The 22,792-nt window shown below is 50.3% G+C and overlaps 1 protein-coding gene across 2 annotated transcripts in view; it reads left to right on the top strand.

The window, feature by feature from the left end:
• The window catches only part of PRMT2 (protein arginine methyltransferase 2), a 24,165-nt gene extending 2,391 nt beyond the window's left edge, over positions 1-21,774 (top strand). Inside the window, exons 3-9 of one of the 2 annotated variants that reach the window (XM_059387206.1) lie at positions 1,779-1,940; positions 2,872-3,036; positions 14,898-15,073; positions 17,520-17,649; positions 18,716-18,852; positions 20,352-20,523; positions 21,181-21,774. In XM_059387206.1, coding sequence (XP_059243189.1) covers positions 1,779-1,940; positions 2,872-3,036; positions 14,898-15,073; positions 17,520-17,649; positions 18,716-18,852; positions 20,352-20,523; positions 21,181-21,213 — 975 coding nt within the window. In that variant the 3' untranslated portion in view covers positions 21,214-21,774. The remainder of the gene's footprint in view (positions 1-1,778; positions 1,941-2,871; positions 3,037-14,897; positions 15,074-17,519; positions 17,650-18,715; positions 18,853-20,351; positions 20,524-21,180) is intronic. The other variant, XM_059387207.1, reaches the window with a different exon arrangement.
• Positions 21,775-22,792: the final 1,018 nt, after the last annotated feature.

Here is a 22,792-nt window from a genome sequence, read left to right as displayed (position 1 = left end):
CGAGTGTCCGCCGTGCGACCCTCGGTCGCCGCGCGAGTGTCCGCCGTGCGACCCTCGGTCGCCGCGCGAGTGTCCGCCGTGCGACCCTCGGTCGCTGCGCGAGTGTCCGCCGTGCGACCCACAGCTGCAGGGTCCTTTCTCGTGTAGGTGTTCGGTAGGCGCGTCCCGTGTCATGGTTCAGCGCGTGACCGTGAAGGACACTCTCGACGCACGCATGCGACTAGAGCTTTCAGACTTTGTTTTCCGAAAGATTTTCTTTACTTCCTGATTTGTCAGGAGGAGCGCGCGCAGGCAGGGGAGCCGCGGGCAGGGGGAGCAGCAGACTCCCGCGGGGCAGGAGCCCGACGTGGGACTCGATCCCTGGACCCTGGGATCATGATCCGAGCTGAAGGCAGACGCCTCACTGAGCCACTCCGAGTCCGTGGAGCTTTCGGACTCTCAAGAGTTAATGAATTGATTGTAAAAGGGCCCTCTTGGTGGTTTGCTTCTTTAACAGCTTTGCCCCGCGACAAGCAGTGCTCCAGTGGGTTTTCTCTTACAGAAAATTGCTAACCTTCTGCAAGAATTTCTCTTGGGTAAATTTGTAGGGTGCATGTGTTTTTTCCCTTTGGCGGGTCTTGCCAGTTTGCCCTCCAGAAAGACTGGCCCCTGGACGCCACCAGTGTACGTGAATGCTCGTTTCCCAGCCGCACATCGCTGAAGTAAATACAGATCTCTCCTCTTAAAGGTGAAACGTGGTATTTCTTGACTTTGATTTCCATTTTTAAAGTCAGATGGGTCATCTTCTATATTTTGTTGGCCTTTTCTATTTCTTCTCTTTTTGGTAAACTTTCATATAATTCCTCATTTTTCTTTCTTGTCCACTTATGTGTACACCTTAGCAACCTAGTTCTGACTTTCTGTCAAGTGGACTGCTCAGGTGGGATGGCTGAGTCCTGATTGTGTCCCCTCTGACCCTCAGTCTTCTGTTTCTCAGCGCTGAGTGTCTTTGTGAGGAGCCACGATGGGCTCGTGAAGGTCCTGTGCAGACTTCCTCTCTGTGCTGACGAGGTCTGGGTAGCTTCAGTGTCTGCCTCACAGCCGCACTGTGTGCACGCTGCGTGTTCTGCAGCTCGAGACCTGAGAAGTGGGGCATGGGGGCTTTTTGGGCTCTGACTTCCACCTGTGGCTTCATGAACCATTTGGAGGACCCTTTCTCTTTTTCTCTGGGGATTGGTGTGATTCCCATGGGGTGTTATGTTATCTTGGGTTTCATGTGTTTTCCTCCCTCTGGACATGGCTGGAGACCTTGAGCTCACCCCTGTGAGGTTGTCCGCTCCCTCCAGAGCTGTAGTTTCATGAGGGGCCAGTGTGCCTCCTCTGGCATCTGCCTTGGTGGATACTTGGCCAAGTGGCACCTGGTGGGGAATTGGTGGTTTCTCCTGTCTCCAGTGGGAACAGTGGTCAGGAGGGCAGTGTCTGCTCCACTTCCTGAGTGGTCTACCCGCCTGTGTGCTCATCCGGCTGTTGGGGAGGTACAGGGTGAAGCCGTAGGTAGCATCACACTGAACCGGAAGGATTCCAGAAAATTCCATTTCATTTCTTCACTGTTGTGTTTTTATATGCCAGCATATGTAGGTCTTCGGGTCTTGTGTTTTTTTTCTTTGTTGCTCGTATTTTTAGGCATGGTGTGGTGGGCTCAAGGGGATTATTAGCTCGGTCTCTGATCTTCCTTCTTAAACCAGAGTTCAGCACAGTTCATATTACAGGCAGTGATTCCTAATGTGTATTTCCTCTAGAAACTTCACTTGGAAATGTTGGCAGACCAACCGCGGACAACTAAATACCACAATGTTATCCTGCAAAATAAAGAATCCCTGAAAGATAAAGTGATTCTGGACGTCGGCTGCGGAACGGGCATCATCAGCCTCTTTTGTGCCCACTATGCGCAGCCTAAAGCCGTGAGTAAGAAACAGCTCTCCTTCAGCAGCTTCGAGCCGAGTCTGGGGATGTGTCGTCCGCATGCAAAGGCATCATGTTGGTGAAATGGGCAATGTGTTCCTGTGGGCTGAGCCTGTCAGCGGTCATGACCTCGGCCTGCTGAGTCACCAGCAGCACCGAGTAGAGTAGGACAGAGCAGAGAATATCCGAGTTGCGTGTGGTCGGATGTTTTTGGTAACATGCTTATCAGCTAGAGGAACACATGTCTGTGTGCTGGGGCTGGGCCGCTTGTGTAGGTCACTGTCCATGTGTTACCCCTGCACCGAACAAGGACCGTCTGGCAGGGACAGGACAGCCCACTCTCCATGATGCATGCTGGGGTCCTTTCTCCTCTTCCCTGCAAAGCATGTGTGAGGCTCCAGAGTTGAAGCCTCTGAAGTGCCCCTGACACAGGTGGGTGAAATTCCAGTTTATACGGGAAACTGCAGGACAGGGATCACTGGTGTTCAGATGCTGTCAGAACCAAGACGTAAGACTCAGGACCTTCCAGTGACAACCTGGGCTTGAAGCTGTCTCAGCCAGTGGTACCCTTAAAGTCCGATCATTCTCAGGCCGGTGTGGGAAACTCTGGGGTATATGGCTGTGTGTATGGGAGCTGGGCCACCAGGTCTGACCCACAGGGCCTCTGCAACGGGTACCCGGTGTGCATGTAGACTCTTCTGTCCACCGCAGTCCCCATCTGTTTTAGACAGAAGGTGGAGTTAAGATGGGAGGTAGCTCCCTTGTCAGCTGTTGGAGGTCTGTCCCTGCTATCCAGCGCACCTCTTTCCTTCTGTCGCTGTTTTCTTTGAGGCTGCCTCTGGCTTGGCTGGAGCCTTGGTCCCAGGGAGAGTGGATGCCAGGCTGCTCTGTGGATGGGACTCTTGCTGATGGCCCTTCTGTGACATGCAGGTGTACGCGGTGGAGGCCAGTGAGATGGCCCAGCACACAGGGCAGCTGGTCATGCAGAATGGCTTTGCCGACATCATCACTGTGTTCCAGCAGAAGGTGGAGGATGTGGTGCTGCCGGAGAAGGTGGACGTGCTGGTGTCCGAGTGGATGGGGACCTGCCTGCTGGTAAGGGGCACCGGGCCACGCGGGATGGCCGTGGACGGGCGCTGGGCCACGTGGGATGGCCGTGGATGGGCGCTGCGCCACGCGGGATGGCCGTGGACGGGCGCTGGACCATGCGGGATGGCCGTGGATTGCTCCAGAGAAGTGCAGATTCCAGGGAGGGGTGTGGACTGGGTCTGGAGGGGCTGTTGTGAGCAGAACATCTTGGGGAGAGCTGTGGCTGTCGTGCTGAATGAAGCCACCTGGTGCTTGTCCGGGTGCTGTCTTCTGTTTTGTGCCGCATGGCCATGAGCCACGACACCCTGCCGTCCGTGATGTGGACAGACCTTGAAGGCATTATGCTAAGTGAAGTAAGTCAGACAGAGATACATCGTATGGTCTCATTTATACGTGGAATCTAAAACCAGCAACACAAAACTCACCTACCAGACTCCTAGAAAGAGATCAAATTTGTGGTTAGTGGAGGGAGGGAGGGTGAGGGGAGAAAGAATTGGAGGGCTGTGGTTGAAAGGTCCAGACTTTCAGGAACCACGCAGGTGAGCACTAGGGCCGCCACATACAGCGTGGCAACCCCAGTGACACTGCTGTGCGATGCACGGGACGGTCTTACCAGAGGACCGTCGACCCTCGAACAATGTGGGTTTGAACTGTGTGGGCTCTCTTATACATGGGATTTTTTTTTTTTGATAAATATAGGACAATGCTTTATGATTTTAACATTTTTTTTCTCTAGCTTACTTTGTCAGAATGCAGTACACAATACAAATAACATAAAATGCCTATCAACTGTTTATGTTCCTGTTAAGGCTTCAGGCCACGGTAGCCTATTAGGAATCTAGTTTTCGGGGAGTCAAAGGTTCTGTGTGGATTTTTGACTGCGTGGGGTGTCAGTGTCTTAATCCCTGCTTATCCCAAGGTCAGCCATAGATCTAAGGGTTGTTTTTTTTTTTTAACTTTTTTTTTTTTTAAGATTTTATTTATATATTTGACAGAGATCACAAGCAGGCAGAGAGGGGGAAACAGGCTCCCCACTGAGCAGAGAGCCCGATGCGGGGCTCGATCCCAGGAGATCTAAGAGTTTTTATCACAAGGCGAAGTTTTTCTATCTTTTCAGTGTGTCAGTAGGAAGTGATAGATAACCCTGTTGTGATCGTTTAACAATGTATGTAAACCAAATCACCAGGCTGTACACCTTCAACTTGTAATAATCTTAGAGAAAAGCCATAGGTTGGTGGAATTAAAAAAAAAAAAGGCACAAAAAAGCATGTACAACATGAATCCAGTTTTGTTTTTAAAAATCATACATACTGGCGCCCTCAGTTAAGTTTCTGACTCGGTTTTGGGCTCGTGTTGTGATCTCAGGGTTCCGAGATCGAGCCGTGCACTGGCCTCCCTGCCGAGCGTGGCGTCTGCCCGAGACTCTCTCCCCCTCTGCCCCTGTTCCCTGTGCACTCAGGCTCTCTGTCTCTCCAGTGCGTAAATAAAGAAGAAAATCATACGTAGCCATGAGCTTGCTTTGGTTCCCGGTAAGATGGAGTTAAGCACACCCCACCCTGTCTCTCCACGTAATGCAGCTTTTGGTCCAAGACAGGGCTCAGGGAGACGCTGTTGCAGGACTTGGAACGGCATAGGAGCAGGCAGGCTGGGAAGGAAGACCGGGGTTTGAAGTACACTGAGCTGGTCTTGGTTCATTGTCATTCTTCCTCTGGCTCTCTCCCCCCAGACACAGCTTCAGAAATGTAGATGAAACATCCATTCTTCTGAAATCTGCAACCTTCCAATTAGAGGGCTGCTTCTAACCTACAATGAAGTAGATAACCTGAATAATGCAATAACTAGTAAAGATATTGAACTTACAGTTGAAGACCTTCTGAAGGGAAATCTGTAGGCCTAAATTATTTCACTGGTGAAATGTGTGAACACATTCTAGGAAAGAATAACACCAGATCTGAACAGGGTCTTTCAGAAGATGGAAGAGGACAGACTTCCAGCTCACTTGGTGAGACCTGCATGACCTGAATACCAAACCCTAACCAAAAACCAACCCAGTAACTCCTGTTCATAAATGCAGAAGTCCTCAGGAGTACTAGCAAGTGTAGCCCCGCAGTCCACAAAAGGAATAACGTTCTAACAGAGAAGAGGTTATCTTTGGAATTGAAGGCTGGTTCAGTATTTAAAGATGAATCTGTGTGGGATGCCTGGGTAGTGGCTCAGTCGTTGGGCATCTGGCTTCAGCTCGGGTCATGATCCTAGGTCCCGAGATGGGGCTCCCTGCCCAGCGGGTGGCCTGCTTCTCTCTCTCCCACTCCCCTGCTTGTGTCCCCTCTCTTGCTGTCTCTCAATCTCTGTCATATTAAAAAGAATCTGTGTAATCTATATTAACATATGAACAGTTTACAAGATAAAACATGACTCTATCAGTTAATGCACAAAGGGTTTAGCGACATTCAAAATATTTTTAAAAATTCTACTGAGATTTCTTCTTTGATCCTGTATTTGTTTTTTTTAGAAATACTTTTTCATTTCTCCACTGACGTTTGATTATCCAGCTATCTTTCTGTTTTGATTTCTGGCTTAACTCTGTTAAAACTGTGGTCTGAGAGCAGACATTGTATGATTTCTCTTCTTTTACATTTGTGAAGATGTGTTTTATGGTCCAGAGCGTGTGTCTCTTGGAGAGTGCTCTGTGGGTGCCCAGGAAGGACAGAGCATGTCTCTTGGAGAGCGCTCTGTGGGAGCCTGAGAAGGACAGAACGTGTCTTACGGAGAGCGCTCCGTGGAGGCCGGGAAGGAGGTGTATTCTGCCCTGGATGAAGCGGTTTGTAGATGTGCAGCACATCCCGGGGTAGATGGTGGTGGTGAGTTCACCGTGTCCTTGCAGGCTTTCTGCCTATTGGATCTGTTCTTCTCTGGGACAGGGCCGCCGGCTGCTTCTCTCTCCTTGCAGCCCTCTGTGTTCCCCCTCACACATGGTGCTCTGTGGTTAGGGTGTATAAGCTCTTGTTGGAGAATTGAGCCCTTCGTCGTTTTATCTCTGATACCTTCCTTCCTCTGAAGTCTGCTCTGTCTGAAAGTAACAAGGTACTCCTGCTTTTTGTGGGTCAGTGTTAGCATCGTATGCCTGTCTCCGTCCATTTACTTTTAATTTCTGTGTATCAGTATATCTATTTGTTCATTTTATTCTTAACTTTCAAAGAACATTTCAGTAATCTGTACACCCCATGTGGGGCTCGAACTCATGACCCTGAGATCTAGAGTTGCACACCCTTCTGACTGAGCCGGGCGGGTGCCCCGTCAGTGTATTTGGAGTTTCTTAGAGATAGCACCTTGTTCGGTCTTAGTTGTTTTTTTTTTTAAATTTTTTATTGTTTTATAAACATATGTATTTTTATCCCCAGGGGTACAGGTCTGTGAATCGCAAGGTTTGCACACCTCACAGCACTCACCATGGCACACGCCCTCCCCAATGTCTCGGTCTTCGTTTTTGAACCACTCTAATAATCTCTGTCTTTTAATTGGTATATTTAGACCATGGGCATTCAAAGTGATTGTTAATATAGTCGATTAATTTATACACCATATTGTTACTGTGTTCTATTTGTTGCTCTTTGTTCCTGTTTTTTTCTTACACTCTTTTTTCTTTTTGTTTTTTTAAGCAAATAAATAAAGGGAATAATGAGTATAAATTAAGGGCGAGTTAATTTAATCCCCAGAAGCGTGTTGGTTTAGAACCTGACATGAACATGCCTTGATAATGTAAGCAAGATTCATACTTTCATAAATTGATGTTATATTCGCTTTGTAGACCATTTCCAGCTTTTAAAAATATTTCTCAGATGTAATCTCTCTTGAAGCTCACTTTTTTTTTAATTTTTAAAATTTCTTTTCAGTGTACCAGAATTCATTGTTTATGCACCACACCCAGTGCTCCATGCAGTACGTGCGCTCCTTAATACCCACCACCAGGCTCACCCAAGCCCACACCCACCTCCCCTCCAAAACCCTCAGATTGTTTCTCAGAGTCCATAGTCTTTCATGGTTCACCTCCCCTTCCAATTTCCCTCAACTCTCTTCTCTCCATCTCCCCATGTCCTCTGTGTTATTCCTTATGCTCCACAAATAAGTGAAACCATATGATGATTGACTCTCTCTGCTTGACTTATTTCACTCAGCATCATCTCTTCCAGTCCCCTCCATGTTGCTACAAAAGTTGGGTATTCGTCCTTTCTGATGGAGGCATCATACTCCATAGTGTATATGGACCACATCATCCTTATCCATTCGTCTGTTGAAGGGCATCTTGGTTCTTTCCACAGTTTGGTAACCGTGGCCATTGCTGCTATGAACATTGGGGTACAGATGGCCCTTCTTTTCACGACATCTGTATCTTTGGGGTAAATACCCAGTAGTGCAATTGCAGGGTCATAGGGAAATTCTATTTTTAATTTCTTGAGGAATCTCCACACTGTTCTCCAAAGTGGCTGCACCAACTTGCATTCCCACCAACAGTGTAAGAGGGTTCCCCTTTCTCCACATCCTCTCCAACACATGTTGTTTCCTGTCTTATTAATTTTGGCCATTCTAACTGGTGCATGGTGGTATCTCAGTGTGGTTTTGATTTGAATCTCCCTGAGGGCTAGTGATGATGAACACCTTTTCATGTGTCTGGTAGCCATTTGTATGTCTTCATTGGAGAAGTGTCTGTTCATGTCTTCTGCCCATTTTTTGACGTGATTATCTGTTTTGTGTGTGTTGAGTTTGAGGAGTTCTTTATAGATCCTGGATATCAGCCTTTTGTCTGTACTGTCATTTGCAAATATCTTCTCCCATTCCGTGGGTTGCCTCTTTGTTTTGTGGACTGTTTCCTTTGCTGTGCGGAAGCTTTTAATCTTGATGAAGTCCCAAAAATTCATTTTCCCTTTTGTTTCCTTTCCCTCTGGAGACATGTCTTGAAAGAAGTTGCTGTAGCCGATGTGAAGAGGTTACTGCCTATGTTCTCCTCTAGGATTCTGATGGATTCCTGCCTCACATTGAGGTCTTTTATCCATTTCAAGTTTATCTTTGTATAGGGTATAAGAGAATGGTTGACTTTTCATTCTTCTACACATAGCTGTCCAATTTTCCCAGCACCATTTACTGAAGAGACTGTCTTTTTTCTACTGGATATTTTTTCCTGTTTTGTCGAAGATTATTTGACCAAAGAGTTGGGGATCCATATCTGGGCTTTCTACTCTGTTCCACTGGTCTATGTGTCTGTTTTTGTGCCAGTACCATGGTGTCTTGGTGATCACAGCTTTGTAGTAAAGCTCGAAATCAGGCAACGTGATGCCGCCAGTTTTTTCTTTTTCAACATTTATTTAGCAATTCAGGATCTCTTCTGGTACCATACAAATTTTAGGATTATTTGCTCCAGCTCTTTGAAAAATACCGGTGGAATTTTTTTTTTTTTTAAAGATTTTATTTATTTATTTGACAGACAGAAATCACAAGTAGATGGAGAGGCAGGCAGAGAGAGAGAGAGAGAGAGAGAGGGAAGCAGGCTCCCTGCCCAGCAGAGAGCCTGATGCGGGACTCGATCCCAGGACCCTGAGATCACGACCTGAGCCGAAGGCAGCGGCTTAACCCACTGAGCCACCCAGGCGCCCCTACCGGTGGAATTTTGATTGGAATGGCATTAAAAGGTTAGATTGCTCTAGGCAGTACAGACATTTTAACAATGTTTATTCTTCCGATCCTTGAGCATGGAATGGTCTTCCATCTTTTTTTGTCTTCTTCGATTTCTTTCATGAGTGTTCTGTAGTTCCTCGAGTACAGATCCTTTACCTCTTTGGTTAGGTTTATTCCCAGGTATCTTAATGGTTCTTGGTGCTATAGTAAATGGAATCGATTCTCTAATTTCCCTTTGAAGCTCACTTCTTTTTCTGTAATCTGTTTATCTGTTGTGTATCTTCTCTTGCACTGAGGTATAATTAGGAGATAGTAAGATAGCAAAGTGTGCAGTTTGATGACTTGGTGTTTGTGTACTTTACCGACAGCTTCCCCATTGCCCCACTGCCCCATTGAGTTAACACATCTGTCACCTCCCCATGATGGTGTTGTCATCTGTAGTCACCTGAGTATATAATAGATACTCAGACCTTCCTCATTTTATAATTGATAGTTTTTTGATAGTCTCCCTATTTTCCTCACCCCTGAGCTCCTGGTAACCACTTTTTTACTTTCTGTTTCTATGGGCTCAGTTAAAAAAAAATTTTATTTTTAGAATTTCACGTGTAAGTGATAGGATGCAGTGTCGATCTGTCTCTGCGTGGCTCACTTCAGTAGCTGAAGGCCCTCTAGCATCATCCGTGTTCCTGCAGACGGCTGGCCTTCCTCCGTCCCAGGGCTGAGGGGTTCCCCACCATGTTTGTCCGTGTCTAGAGTGTGTGTCACGTGGTCTCAGGAATGCATCTCCTGCTTTTTCTTTGATCCGCTCGTCTGTCAGGGCATCCCCAGACTGTTGTCCTGGCTTGGTTATTGTGAGCACAGGAGCACCTCTCTGAGATAGTGGTTTTGTTTCCTCTGGATATAGCCCGGAAGTGGGATTGCTGGGTCTCGTGGTGTTTCTAGTTTTGATTTCCTGAGGGTCCTCCACACGGGTTCCCACAGTGGCTGCGCCGGTCTACGTTCCCACCAGCGGTGCGAGAGCCTGCCTTTTCTGCATATTCTTGCCAGCATCTGCTATATGTTGTATTATTCTAAAGATTTATTTATTTATTTTAGAGCAAGGGAGAGAGAGCACAGGGGGAGAGGCAGAGGGAGAGAGAGAGGGGCAGACTCCCCGCTGAGCACGGAGCCTGACATGGGACTCAGGCCCACGACCCTGACATCATGACCTGAACCGAAACCAGGAGTCAGATGCTCAGCCGACTGCACCACCCGGTCATTCCACCTGTTGGCTTTTTGATAATTGACGTAGGGGTATGATGTCACACCTCAGTGTGGCTTTGATTTGCATTCCCTGATGCTCAGTGACACTGAGCACCTTTTCATGTGTCCGTTGCCCTCTGTATGACTTGGGAAAACAAGTCCCTTTGTCCAGTTAAAATACTTTTTTTTCTGTTGGGTTGTATGGGTTCCTTGTATGTTTTGGGTTTTCACCCCTTATTGGGTGAAACTTTATCTTTTTGTTGCTGATGATTTCCTTTGCTGTGCAGACGCTTTTCAGTTTGATGCAGCCTCACTTGTTTATTTTTGCTTTTGTTGTCTTTGCTTTTAGTGTCTAATCCAAAAAACGACCTGCATGGTCAGTTCAGGGGCTTATTCTCTGTGTTTGCTTCTAAGAATTTTTTGGTTTTAGATTTTATAATCAAGTCTCTAATCCATTTGGAGTCGATTTTTGTGTGTGTTGTAAGACAGTGGTCCTGTTCACTCTTGGGCGTGCAGCAACCTGGTTTTCCCAGCACCATCTCGAAGACTTTCTCCTCTCCACATTGTCTGTTCTTGGCTTCTTTGTTGAAAATTAATTGATCACATATGCATGGGGTAACTTCCGGACTCTCTGTTCTGTTCCGTTGACTTACGCGTCTGTTTTTATGGCAGTACCATATTGTTTTGATTCCGACAGCTTTATAATACAGTTTGAACCCAGGAAATGCTACGACTCTGGCTTCGGTCTTCTTTCTCAAGATTGCTGTGTTCAGTTGGAGTCTTTGGACCTCTTTTCCTATTTCTGTGAGAAATGCCATTAGGATTTCGATAGAGATTGAATTGAATCTGTGGATTGAGAAGTGTGGATAGGTAAACAATTCTGATTCTTCCTGTCCATGAGCAGGGGATGTCTTTCTGTTTGTTTGTGTCTTCTTTAAGTTCTTTCTTCATTGTCTTTTTTACTCCCCTTGGTTAAATTTATTTTGAGGTATTTTTAAATTATTATTATTATTTTAAAAGCTTTTATTTATTCTTTTGACAGAGAGAGATCACAAGTAGGCAGAGAGGCAGGCAGAGAGGAAGCAGGCCCCTGGCTGAGCAGAAAGCCCGATGCTCGGGACTCAGAGCCCAATCCCAGGACCCTGGGATCATGACTTGAGCCAAAGGCAGAGGCTTTAACCCATTGAGCCACCCAGGCACCCCAAGGTATTTTATTATTATTTTTTTATTTTTATTTTTTTTGGTATTTTATTATTTTTGATGGAACTGTAAATGGGATTATTTTCTTAATTTCTCTTTCTCATAGTTTATTGTTAGTGTTTAGAAGCACAAATGATTTTTGCATATTAATATCATATTCTGCAGCTTTATTGAATTTGTTATTCTGAAGGTTTTTTTGGTGGAGTCTTTAGGATTTTTTTTTTTTAAAGATTTTATTTATTTATTTGACAGAGAGAGATCATAAGTAAGCAGAGAGGCAGGAGAGAGAGAGAGGAGGAAGCCAGGCTCCCTGCTGAGCAGAGAGCCCAATGCGGGGCTTGATCCCAGGACCCTGAGATCATGACCTGAGCCGAAGGCAGCGGCTTAACCCACTGAGCCACCCAGGCGCCCCAGGATTTTCTATATATAATACGTCATCTGCAAATAGAGACAGTTTTACTTCTTCTCTTCTGCTTTGGATGCTTATTAAATTTCTTTTCCTTGCCTTGCTGTGGCTAGGACTTTCAGGACTATGTTGAATGAAAATGGTGAGAGAGGACATGCCTGGCTTTCATGTGATCTTACAGGAAAGCTTTCTGCTTTTCACGGTCGAGTATGGTGCTAGCTCTAGGCTTGACATATGTGGCTTTTATTATGTTGTGGGATATTCTCCTAATTTGTAGATTTTTGGTTTTGATCATGGAATATAGTTGAATTTTATTAATGCTTTTTCCGCACATATTGAAATGACTATATGATTTTTATCCTTCATTTTGTTGATGTGGTATATCACATCCACTGATTTGCTGTATGTTGAACTGTGTTTGCATCCCAGAAGTAAATCCCACTTGATCGAGGGTTAGGATCCTTTTAATGTACTGCTGGATTCAGGAGGCTAATTTTTGTTTGTTTGTACACTAACAGTGTACAGTAGCTTTTGCAGTAGTCCCCAGATGTGAAATACTTAGAAAGGCAACAAGACATGTACAAGTTTTATAGGCCAAAAACTATAAGGTGCTGATGAAAGAGGTCACAGAAAACCCGAATAAATGGAGAGATACAGTGTTCATGGACTGGAAGACAAATTGGTAATGATGTTCATACACTGGTCTGTAGACAGAACACAGTTCCAGTCAGGGTCGGTGCAGGGTTGTTTGGTCTGTGTAGACGACCTCATTGTAAACTTTATTTGGAAAGTACAGAAACTAGAATAGTTGGTACAATTTTTTAAATTTTAATTTAAAAAATTTTTTAAAAAAATATTTATTTATTTGACAGAGAGAAATCACAAGTAGATGGAGAGGCAGGCAGAGAGAGACAGAGGGAAGCAGGCTCCCCACTGAGCAGAGAGCCCGATGCGGGACTCGATCCCAAGACCCTGAGATCATGACCTGAGCCGAAGGCAGATGCTCAACCCACCGAGCCCCCCAGGCGGATACAATTTTTAAAAGAAGAATAAAATCTGAAGGATTACGTGCCTGACTTTAAAACTTAGTGTAAAGCTTTGTGGTAAAAACAGTGCGGTACTGGTGACAGGACAGACACATGGGTCGATGGCTAAAGTAGAGACATCGATCCCTAAAAACATGGTTAACTGATCTTTTAACAGGGGAGCAGGATCAGTTTAATGGAGAAAAGATAGTCTTTTCATTGGAAGATACTGGCACAGTTAGCTGGCCATCCACATGTGAAAAAGAAAAGAAAAGAGAAAAAGAACTTCATTTTTAAGCCTCAGATGTTCTTCCAAAAAATTCAAGATTGATTCTAGATCTAATAGCATAGACTGTAAAACTATAAAACTTTAAAAGGAAATCTTGGGAGAAAATTGTCATGGGTTAGGCAAAGAGTTTTTGGTTGATTCTTAAGTATGATCCATTAAAGGAAAAGTGCATATGCCAGACTTTACCAGAATTAAAAATGTCTGCTCTGTAAAAGAAAATGAAAAAACATGGTAAGAGTGGGAGAAAGTATTTGCAAATCACATATTTAATATGTGTCCTGAATACACAAACAGCTCTCAAAATTCAACAGGAAGAAAGTAAACAACCTAAGTGGAAAATGTGCAAAAGATGTGAACAGAGAGTTTGCCAGAGTATACGATGTCTGAGAAGGGAGTGTGTGAAAAGACAGGAAGCAGAGCAGTCACCAGGGGACACAGACTGAGGCTGTACGCGGTGCCACCACACGCCTGCCGGGGTGGCTGCAGTTTCTGTGATTCCGAGTGCTGTGGGCCACCGAGGCTCCCGGCACTGACGCAGCCACTCTGGGGCCATTGGGCAGTGTTCTCTGGAGGTGCCGGTGCACTTGCTGTGTGACTCGGTGATTCCAGTTCTGGGTACTGACACGGAAACGCCGGCTGTGCCCACACACAAACCTGTACGTGCTTACACTGCTCCAGTTAAAATTGCCAAAAAGCTGGAAACAACCCAAATGTCCGCCGGCAGGTGACTGGATGCGTGTCTGGGGTACATCTGCACCAGGGCTGCTGCTGGGCGATGAAGGATGAGCGGCTGGTACTCGGATGCCAGGGAGCTGGTGGCATCAGTAAGGGTAATGGAACCAGTGTGATACCGTAACGAGGAAAGACGTAGGACAGGATGGAAAGCACAAGACAGAAGCTATTAGTGTAGAAAACAGTTGTTCCATTTGTGTGACATTCTCCAAAAGAGCTGCGGGGAGGCCGCTGAGCGGTTTCCAGACGTCGGGGGTGGTGGGAGGAGGGTTTTGGGGTCATGCAGCTGTTCTGTGCCCCGAGTGTGGTTACACAGATCCATACGAGGGTCATGCAGCTGTTCTGTGCCCCGAGTGTGGTTACACAGATCCATACAAGGGTTAAAATCGGTAGACTGGCTGATTGACCATAGATAGTTTAATAAAATAGAATCAAAAATTATCTGTATATGGTTTTCACCTGCGTGCATGTCTGTGTACGTGAAGAAAAGTCCTTGGGATAAAGTGCCAAGCGAGCAGTGGTTCCTTGGGTCCTGGGTTTACTCATGACTTTTGTTTAGGTTTGTGCTTTTCTGACTTTTCTGAATGTTTCCATACTGAACATCCACTACTTCTGAAATGAAAACCGCCTGAAATTATTTGAGAAAAAACCCTTAGTGGCTTCCCTTTAGCTGCAGAACGAAGTGCCTCTAGCCTTCCCTGCACACTCCTGCACGCTCCCTGCACACTCCTTGCACACTGGCAGCACACTCCTGGCACCGTCCCCTCTTGCTCCCCGCACGCTCCCTGCACTCCCTGGTTCTGACACAAAGGCTGGCTTCCTGCCGCTGCTGTCTCAGGCTGAGGCATCGCTCCCGCCTGTCCGGGGAGCTCTGAGGGCGTCGGGAGCTGTCAGGCTGCTCTTACGACTTAAGTACCATGTGAACCTCCGCAGCGCGTCTGCTTTTAATGTCTCGTGTTTTTAGGAGGTGATTTCAGTGAACTTACAGGATTGTGAAAATTCTGAGAGTACCCCAGGCCAAGTTTACCAGTCTGACAGTGAAAACGCTGCGGCCTTTTGGGGCTGTTAGAAATGGGGTAGCAGCTGGCGTGGGGTGGCGGGGGACGGGGGACGGGGTGAAGTTGTCTCCTGACCGGCGGCCGCCTGGCTGTAGACTCAGTCTCACGGGGGCTGGTGGGACTCTGGCCGAGGCCGTGGTAAGGGTCAGCGCCACCGCTGCTGTGGGTACAGGTCGGCCCCCAGATAACGGGTCCCAGACGCAGCCTCCGCCGCTGTGTGCCCTGTGTGTCTCCCTCCTGTGCAGTTTGAGTTCATGATCGAGTCGATCCTGTACGCCCGGGACGCGTGGCTGAAGGAGGGCGGGGTCATCTGGCCGACCACGGCCGCGCTGCACCTGGTGCCCTGCAGCGCCGACCGGGACTACCGCAGCAAGGTGCTCTTCTGGGACAACGCCTACGAGTTCAACCTCAGTGCCCTCAAGTGAGTGCGGCGGGCCGTGTGCCGGCTGTTCTGCTGCGCGGGCTGGGGAGACCCCGAGTGTGGAGCCCGCCACGGCGCTGGGGGGGTTCACGCCAGGCCAGAGAACTTGGCAGGCCGACCCTCGAGCCTTTACGCCGGTAGCAGATGTGACGGGAGTGAGCAAGGCTCAAATACGGCGGGAAAATGTGATCACGGCTACAGATGAGGCCTTTACCGGTGCATGGTCTGCTAACACACAATATGTGCTCCTACTAAGAGCTGTTCAGTTTTAAAGGATCAGAACAGGGTATTTGTGAAGTCATCCCTGGCAGTTTGCAGAGGAAGCGACGTCCCACAGTGCGCGCTTTCCTCCTTGTAGACACGGACGCACTTGCACCGCTGAACTCGGTTGTAATCTAAGATGATTGGTGGATGAGCCCTTCATGTTCCCACTGTTGCCGCTCGTTAGAGGATGGTGACAGAAGCTGGTGTGCCTTGGTTGTCCGGGGGTGCCAGCGTCAGCCCTGGGAAGTAGGGGGCCCCACGGCTCAGTACTGCAGGACGTCTCACGTACGCCGTGAGGGCGTGGTGAGCATGGACGTCTGCTGGGTGCAGAGGGAGGGAGGCTCTGGGCCCTTTTGGCCTTTATTAAGCAACTCAGAAAAAGAGACGATAATGCCAAGGGAAGACGCCTTCCCCAGTTAACATGCTGGACCACTGCACTCTCAACCCAAACCCCACAGAGGATGGGGAGGACAGGTCCCCGGCAGAGCCGGCCCCTCATTCATCGAGGGCCAGGTGTGAGGTTTAAGCTGGGGACCCAGTGATGAAGGCAGAGTGGTCCTGAGCCAGGAAAGGACAGAGCAGAGGCACAGGATGGGCCCGCACAGTGTGTGTGGGAGACCTGGGGCGTGAGGGGCACAGGCGGCAGAGCGCTCTGGGCCACGGTTGAGCCGCTTGAAACTTCTTTCCTTCTCTCATACTGTGCACTGAAATTTAATTTCCCATGGATTTAAGAGTTTTGTGTTAAACTCTGATGCATCTGCATCAGCTCTCGGAATCGGTGGGGGCCCATGTGTCAGGTTTTGGATGGAAAGAAAGTGGCCAGAAAGAAGGAAAGCGCCGCTGGACTTGAGTCTGTACAAACGGACAGCCTCCGCGAGTCGGCAGCTGAACACGGTTTAAAAGGCAGCCGCGGCTTGGAGGGAGGTGCCAGCTGGCAGACCCTAGAGTCAGTTAGCAAAAGCTGAGTGTCCAGTGAAATTATAGCCCAGTCACAGGAATAAGCAAGTCACAAAAACTAAATAAAGTCACCAATAAATATTTGAAAGAAATCCCAGCATCATTAGTGATTGAAACGCAAATTAAAGGCCATTTTTGCCAACCGGATGGACAAAGATCACATTAAAACGGCAGTTGGTGCTGCCTGAGCTGTAGGTGAGATGAGGGAGACGCACCCGTGTGCCCAGAGCTGTGGGTGCGGGGGACATCCGCCCCCTTCCCCGTCGGTCCCGCCACGGCGTGCTCCTGAATACACAGCACGGGGAACAGACGGTCCCGTAGAGCGTGGTGGATGGCTGTACACCCGTCCGATGGATTAGGACATGGTGACACCGGGGGGGCACAGACCACATACGCAGAATGCCTTCTGCTTGCATAAAAACACACAACTAGAGCTCCAGGGGGAAAATGACTGTAGCAGAGTGCCGAGGCAAGGGCATGGGAGACTCAGGGTTTTTCTTTGGACTTTTCTGTATTTTCCCAATTCTTTATATGTGCATAATTATTTTTATCAGAAAAATATTTTTTAAAACGTGGCCATATCGTGGCGTCATTAAAATGTTGACTTTTAATTGTTATTTTAGAAGTTAGTGCTGTGCTCAGTTTTTGAACCATTTCCCGTGGTAAGTGGCAAGCACCATGTTCCGCAGTGGGGTCAGGCGCAGTGACGAGGGACGGTGCGGGGGCTCAGCCCGTGTGCGGGGACCCCTCCTGAGAGTCGGGCTGATGCGGGTCAGAGAGGGTCACCTAGAGCAGGAGTGTCCCATTTACTGTGGATATCTTACTGTCCCGTACTCACCCTTCTCGTGCCGTGAGAGGACGTGTCCATGGGATGAGGTTGGGTTGGGCGAGGGAGCCGCGCTGGGCTCCCACGGATGCTGTCCACGACTCAGGAGGAGGGCGGTGGGATGGGTCCGGGCGCTGCCTGCCAGGGACGGTTGGTTTCCAGGAGCTCAGGCCCTGCGCAGAGGGTGGAGCTGGGAGACGCTCGCACTGCGGTCTCGCCAGGCCGCCTGTGGGGACCTCCAGCCCGTCTCCGTGTCCTTGTGCCGCAGGCCATGGCTTGGAACTCCTGCGGATGCTGGAGAGAAGCCGCAGTGCTGGGGTCGTGCGTGCGTGCGTGTGTGTGTCAGAGCCCGAGACGTCGGTCCGCGCCTCTGAGCAATGCCTTTGACTTTTTCCCTAGATCTTTAGCAATTAAGGAGTTTTTTTCGAAGCCCAAGTATAACCACATTTTGAAACCAGAAGACTGTCTCTCGGAGCCGTGCACCATATTACAGCTGGACATGAGGACTGTGCAGATCGCAGACCTGGAGGTGAGACCAGACGCGCTTCCCTCTCGTGTTGTGAGCGGCGCCCGTGCACCGAGACTTCTCTGCGGATGTCATGAGCCTTGCTTTGATTTTCCCAGAGTCTTTGCTTCTTTATATTTGATTTTGTATTTTATATTTTTAAGTTATTTTCTTTACCGCTGGCCTCTTCAACATCATCCGTTCTTTTCAGATTTATGTTTAATATTTTCAGCGTCTTTGGATTCTAATACATCGTATCCAGTTTCTTCAAGGACTGAGTTAAAATTGTTTTCACTACGGTTGAGGACAGAAGTCTTAATTCTTACTTGTACTTCCCCCTGTTGCCACGAGGTGGCGCGTGTGGCCGCGGGACCTCATTGGACGGTGTGCGGGGAGGTGCAGGAGCAGCGAGCGAGTGTGGGGGTCCCCCGGGCAGCCCCGCGGGGTTCCGACGGGCAGAACAACGTGGAGACTGAACTCTTTTTTTTATTTTAAGATTTTTTAATTTATTTGTCAGAGACAGAGAGGGGGAGAGCGAGCACAGGCAGACAGAGAGGCAGGCAGAGTCAGAGGGAGAAGCAGGCTCCCCGCGGAGCAAGGATCCCGATGTGGGACTCGATCCCAGGACGCTGGGATCATGACCTGAGCCGAAGGCAGCTGCTTAACCCACTGAGCCACCCAGGTGCCCCGAGACTGAACTCTTGACTCTGTACGTAGTTTTGCAGAATAGAGACCGGCCTGGAGCTTCATTTATGCAAAGAATTGAGAGGAAATTCGGTTCCACTCCTGTCTGGGCGGATGAGGCCCAGATTGCTTGAAACCTTTTCCCATTATCTGCAGCATTTGGATTTATGATGCCAGTTTTAGTAGTTTCAGGAGGAGGAAATTTTACGTGGTGTTGAGGTGTTCAGCTAAACCAGCAAGTCCTGTTGCCGTTGCTGAACTAGACGGTTCTGAGGGCAGGGCAGGGCGGTGGGATCCGTGGGGCGGGCCCGGGTGGACAGTTGCTAGTTCTTGCTCGGGGGGACCCTCGTGGCCCAGTCCTGCGCTTACAGAACCCGTGTCCCCTTCTTACCGTCCGCTTGAACAGACGATGAAAGGCGAGCTGCACTTCGAGATCAGGAAAGCCGGCGCGCTGCACGGGTTCACGGCCTGGTTCAGCGTGCGGTTCCAGAGTCTGGAGGAGGACGAGCCCCAGCTGGTGTTGAGCACAGGCCCCTTCCACCCGTGAGTGTGCGTCTCCCGCGGGGGCCCCACCAGCAGCCCCGGGAGGAGCTGACGCGGCTGGCCTTCCTTCCGGTGGTCAGCCCTCTGGCCGAGCCCCAGTGGTCCTGGGAGCCTCGGAGCAGGGAGTGCAGGCCCTGGGTGGGCAAGTCCAGGCAGGGCCCCACCCGTCCCCGCGCTGGGCTCTCCTGGGCTGCCCTCTGACCCCTGCATGACTAGGAGAAGCAGACTTGGTCTTGGCCCTGGAGGCTGCTTTAGCGTCCTGTGGTCTCATAGAGCTCTACGGGCTTTCCACTCCAGCTGTCCAGGGGAAGGTCAGTGCTTCTTGAGACAAATTTCTTAAAAAGAGATTTTATTTATTTACTTGTCAGAGAAAGCACAAGCAGGGGGAGCGACAGCCAGAGGGAGGAAGCTGGCTCCCCGCTGGGCCAGGGAGCCCGATGTGGGCCTCGATCCCAGGACCGTGGGATCATGACCTGAGCTGAAGGCAGAGGCTTCGCATACTGAGCCCCCCCAGGTGCCCCTTGAGACAACTTTTCATGCAGTAATGTGATGCCGCTCACTTGCTCGACACACTGGGAAGCTTCCGTGGTCGACAGCAGCCCCCATGGGGATGCTGCCTCCCTCTGACGCCTTTGTTGTCCTGTTCGGTAACTGGTCTGGACCAGTGAGGGTTGCGGCAACACCCAGTTAGATGCCAGCTATGGCAGTGGGCCCAGGAGGACCCCAGATGCCCTTCTGGAAAGTGGGGGCAGAGGTGAGGGGCTGTGTGCCCTGTGTCCTGTGGAGGAGGCGGGGCTGGGCTCTGGCCAGCTTTCCGTCCAGGTCCCGCGAGCACAGATGCGAGGTGAGGGTAGGACCATGGCAGACACCCAGGGGATGGTCATGTGCCGGGGTGGTCTCCCCCAGAGTGTCCACACACAGGTGGTGTGGGCTTGCAGGGTGCAGACACGGGACGGGCGCTCTGTGAGGGTAGAGAGAGACCCTCCCAGTGGTTGGGGCAGGAGGAAGGGGGGGCCGGTGAGCGGGACCATGGGCTGCATGTCAGGTGTGGGGCAGAGGCGGCAGTGGGTGGTCGGGCCAAGCTGTCCGAGCCGGTAAGACCTGAGGAGCTCGGGAGTGTGACTGTATCTCCCGGATGTTACGTCTGTCCCGCTCACCTTCCCCCGGGCTTGCACGGGAACGAAGACTTGTTGGGCCGCAGAAACGGGGACTCCAGCACGGGCGGCTCAGGAACCGAGCAGGGGACTTTGGGAGGTATGGGTCTGTGGCAAGGAGCGAGGGGCCTGGGCCCGGCCGTGTGTGCTCTGAGCCACCAGTGCCAGCTGCCCTCCCCTGCCCGGAATCCGTGCCGTGTCCAGGAGCTGCCGCTGCCCTGGGTCGTAACTCAGTCCCTGTCCCCACAGAGGCCGTCCGGGTTGTCAGGCTGGGGTGTGTCTGTCCTGCGGGGAAGCCTAGAGGGTCCGGCTCCAGCGCAGTGACCCCTGCCCCGTGCCTTGCAGAACCACCCACTGGAAGCAGGTGCTCTTCATGATGGACGAGCCTGTCTCTGTCGTCCCCGGGGACGTGGTCACGGGCTCAGTTGTGTTGCAGAGAAACCCGGTGTGGAGGAGGCACATGTCCGTGGCGCTGAGCTGGTCTGTCACTTCCACGCAAGACCCCACGTCACAGAAAGTGAGATACTTAGCTGTAAAGTCAGGGGTGGGGGCGCTGGTCCTGGGAGACGGGTCTGGGGTGATCACGGTGGCCAGCCCTTGACCAGCCAAGACACGGCCTTGTCCACTGCATTATTTTTCTGATCCTCCTGATGGGAAGAGGATGCTTTTATGTGCAGAACAGGAAATAGAGGGCAAGAGGGTGAGCCTGACGGCAGAGCCCGGCCCGGCCAAGGTCTACCCTTCCTGTGGCCAGGAGGCCCCATGGAGAGCTGGGGAGGCTGGGGGCGGAGGCGGGGCCGGTGGCGTGTGGCGTAGGGGTGTGCTGTGGGTCGTCTGACCATGGCGGTGGTTGGAGGGTGGTGGAGCCATCCTGCCCACCGTGACGCTGTGGCCCGCAGGGCCCTGGGGCTTGGAGTCTCACAGAGGCTGCTGCGCCGGGGACACTCATGGGTTAGTGTAGAGCAGGAAAGAAAATCAGATGGTTTGTATGCTTTAATACCTCTTTTGTACTTTGTTTATGCTGATTTCTTGTTAAAAGTTTTATCGTGTCTTCAGGAAAATTTCTGCACCTGAATGTCGTTCTTTGGACGACATTCAGTTATTAGGAAACGCTGCACGTTATCGTCCTGCAGTGACGGCTGATTTGATGGCTTTGTCGCGCTGTCTCTGCCAGGGCGGAGAGAAGGTCTTTCCCATCTGGAGATGACAGCGGACGCTCTGTGGGGAGCGGGGAGCTGACACTGCGGGAAGGAGCCCTGGGACAGGAGCCCCCGTGCTCACCGCCTGACCCGTGACAGCACCCGCCTCTGCGGGCTTGGTCCCGTCGTCAGAGTCACCTGCCGACCACGCCGGGCTCGGCGGGAAGTCCCTCACCACCGTCACTGCCTGTGTCCGTCCTCTAGAAGTAGCTGTGTTTGCAGGTGTCCACCAGTGGTGTCCACAGTGCTGGCTTGTGGGTGAGTTGGTGGCACAGTGTCCCTAGCTAGGTCTAGTTCTAAGCTCGTAGGACACACACGCATCACCCTTGTCGTCCTGTGAAAGTGACTGTTCACGCATCGTGTGTCGTGGTGTCCTTGCTGCCCTAGACCCCCCTCGCCATGCAGGAGGTGGGGCTGTCCCAGGCCGTGCGGGCCCCGGAGCTGGCCGTGCATGCGACGGGACTCTGCATGGGTAGTACAGTCGTAGAGACGTCTTCCAGATCCGTTCTGTGTCGGCACATCGCACGTGTCCAATAAATATTTTTAAATAAATGATGTTGGCGTGTAAACCATTGCTGTGCGCACGCTTTGTTTACAAGCATGGGGTCATGCTATATGCGTTGCTTCGGAACCTTTCTCCTCTGATAGAAACTTCCGTGCCTGGGGGGACAGGTCCACAGTTTCTTGTATTGTTTAGGGACTGGGTCAGGGTCAGGGTCAGGGTTCAGGTCAGGTCCAGGATTAGGCTTAGGGTCAGAGTCAGGGTTCAGTTAGGTTCCAGTTTAGAGTCAGGGTCAGAGTTAGGTTCAGGGTCAGGGTTAGGGTCAGGGTTAGGGCTTGGGGATAGGGTTTGGGTTAGTGTTAGGGTTGGGGTTAGGGTAGGGTTAGACAGGGTTAGGGTTAGTGTAGGGCTTAGGGTTAGGTTGAGAAACAGGGTTAGGTTTCGGGTCAGGGTCCGTGTTAGGGTCAAGGTCAGGGTTAGGGTTAGGGTCAGCGTCATCGGTGTTACCGTCAGGGTTAGGGTCAGGCTCACCGTCAGCGTCAGGGTCAGTGTTAGGGCGAGGGTTTGTTTCTTGGTTAGGGTCAGGGTCAGCTTCAGGGTATGGTTAGGTTTAGGCTCAGGCTCACAGTCAGGGTCCTGGTCAGGGTTAGTTGTTAGTGTTAGGGTTCTGGTTTGGGTTCAGGTTTACGATTTGAGGTTAGGGTCTGGGTTCGCGTTGAGATTCAGTGAGGGTTATGGTTTAGGGTTCGGGTTCTGGTTCAGATTCGGCTTAGTATTAGTGTTCTGGGTCAGGGTAGGATTAGGCCCTGCGTGGTGGCTCGGGGCTGGTCCATCTGTCCTCCCAGTGCTGACCTTCCTTGTCCTAGGCCCTCTGTCATCCTGGATCCTCTCTACGTCCTCCTTAAACTATTATGAATGTCCCCAGGAGCAGGGTGGCAGGAGTGGGGTCTCAGGGGTCTGCCTCGATCCTGTGCCTCAGACAACACTGAGAAAGGAGCCCCAGGACATTGTGTCAGGAGGACGGGGATGAGGATCCCCTCCATCTCCTTGGGCACGAACACTGTTCCATTCCCTGCTGTCTCACC

Source organism: Mustela nigripes, unplaced genomic scaffold (assembly GCF_022355385.1).
Source record: "Mustela nigripes isolate SB6536 unplaced genomic scaffold, MUSNIG.SB6536 HiC_scaffold_378, whole genome shotgun sequence".
Taxonomy (NCBI): domain Eukaryota; kingdom Metazoa; phylum Chordata; class Mammalia; order Carnivora; family Mustelidae; genus Mustela; species Mustela nigripes.
Note: the sequence above shows the minus strand (reverse complement) of the source record. Positions and strands in the feature narration are given on the sequence as shown.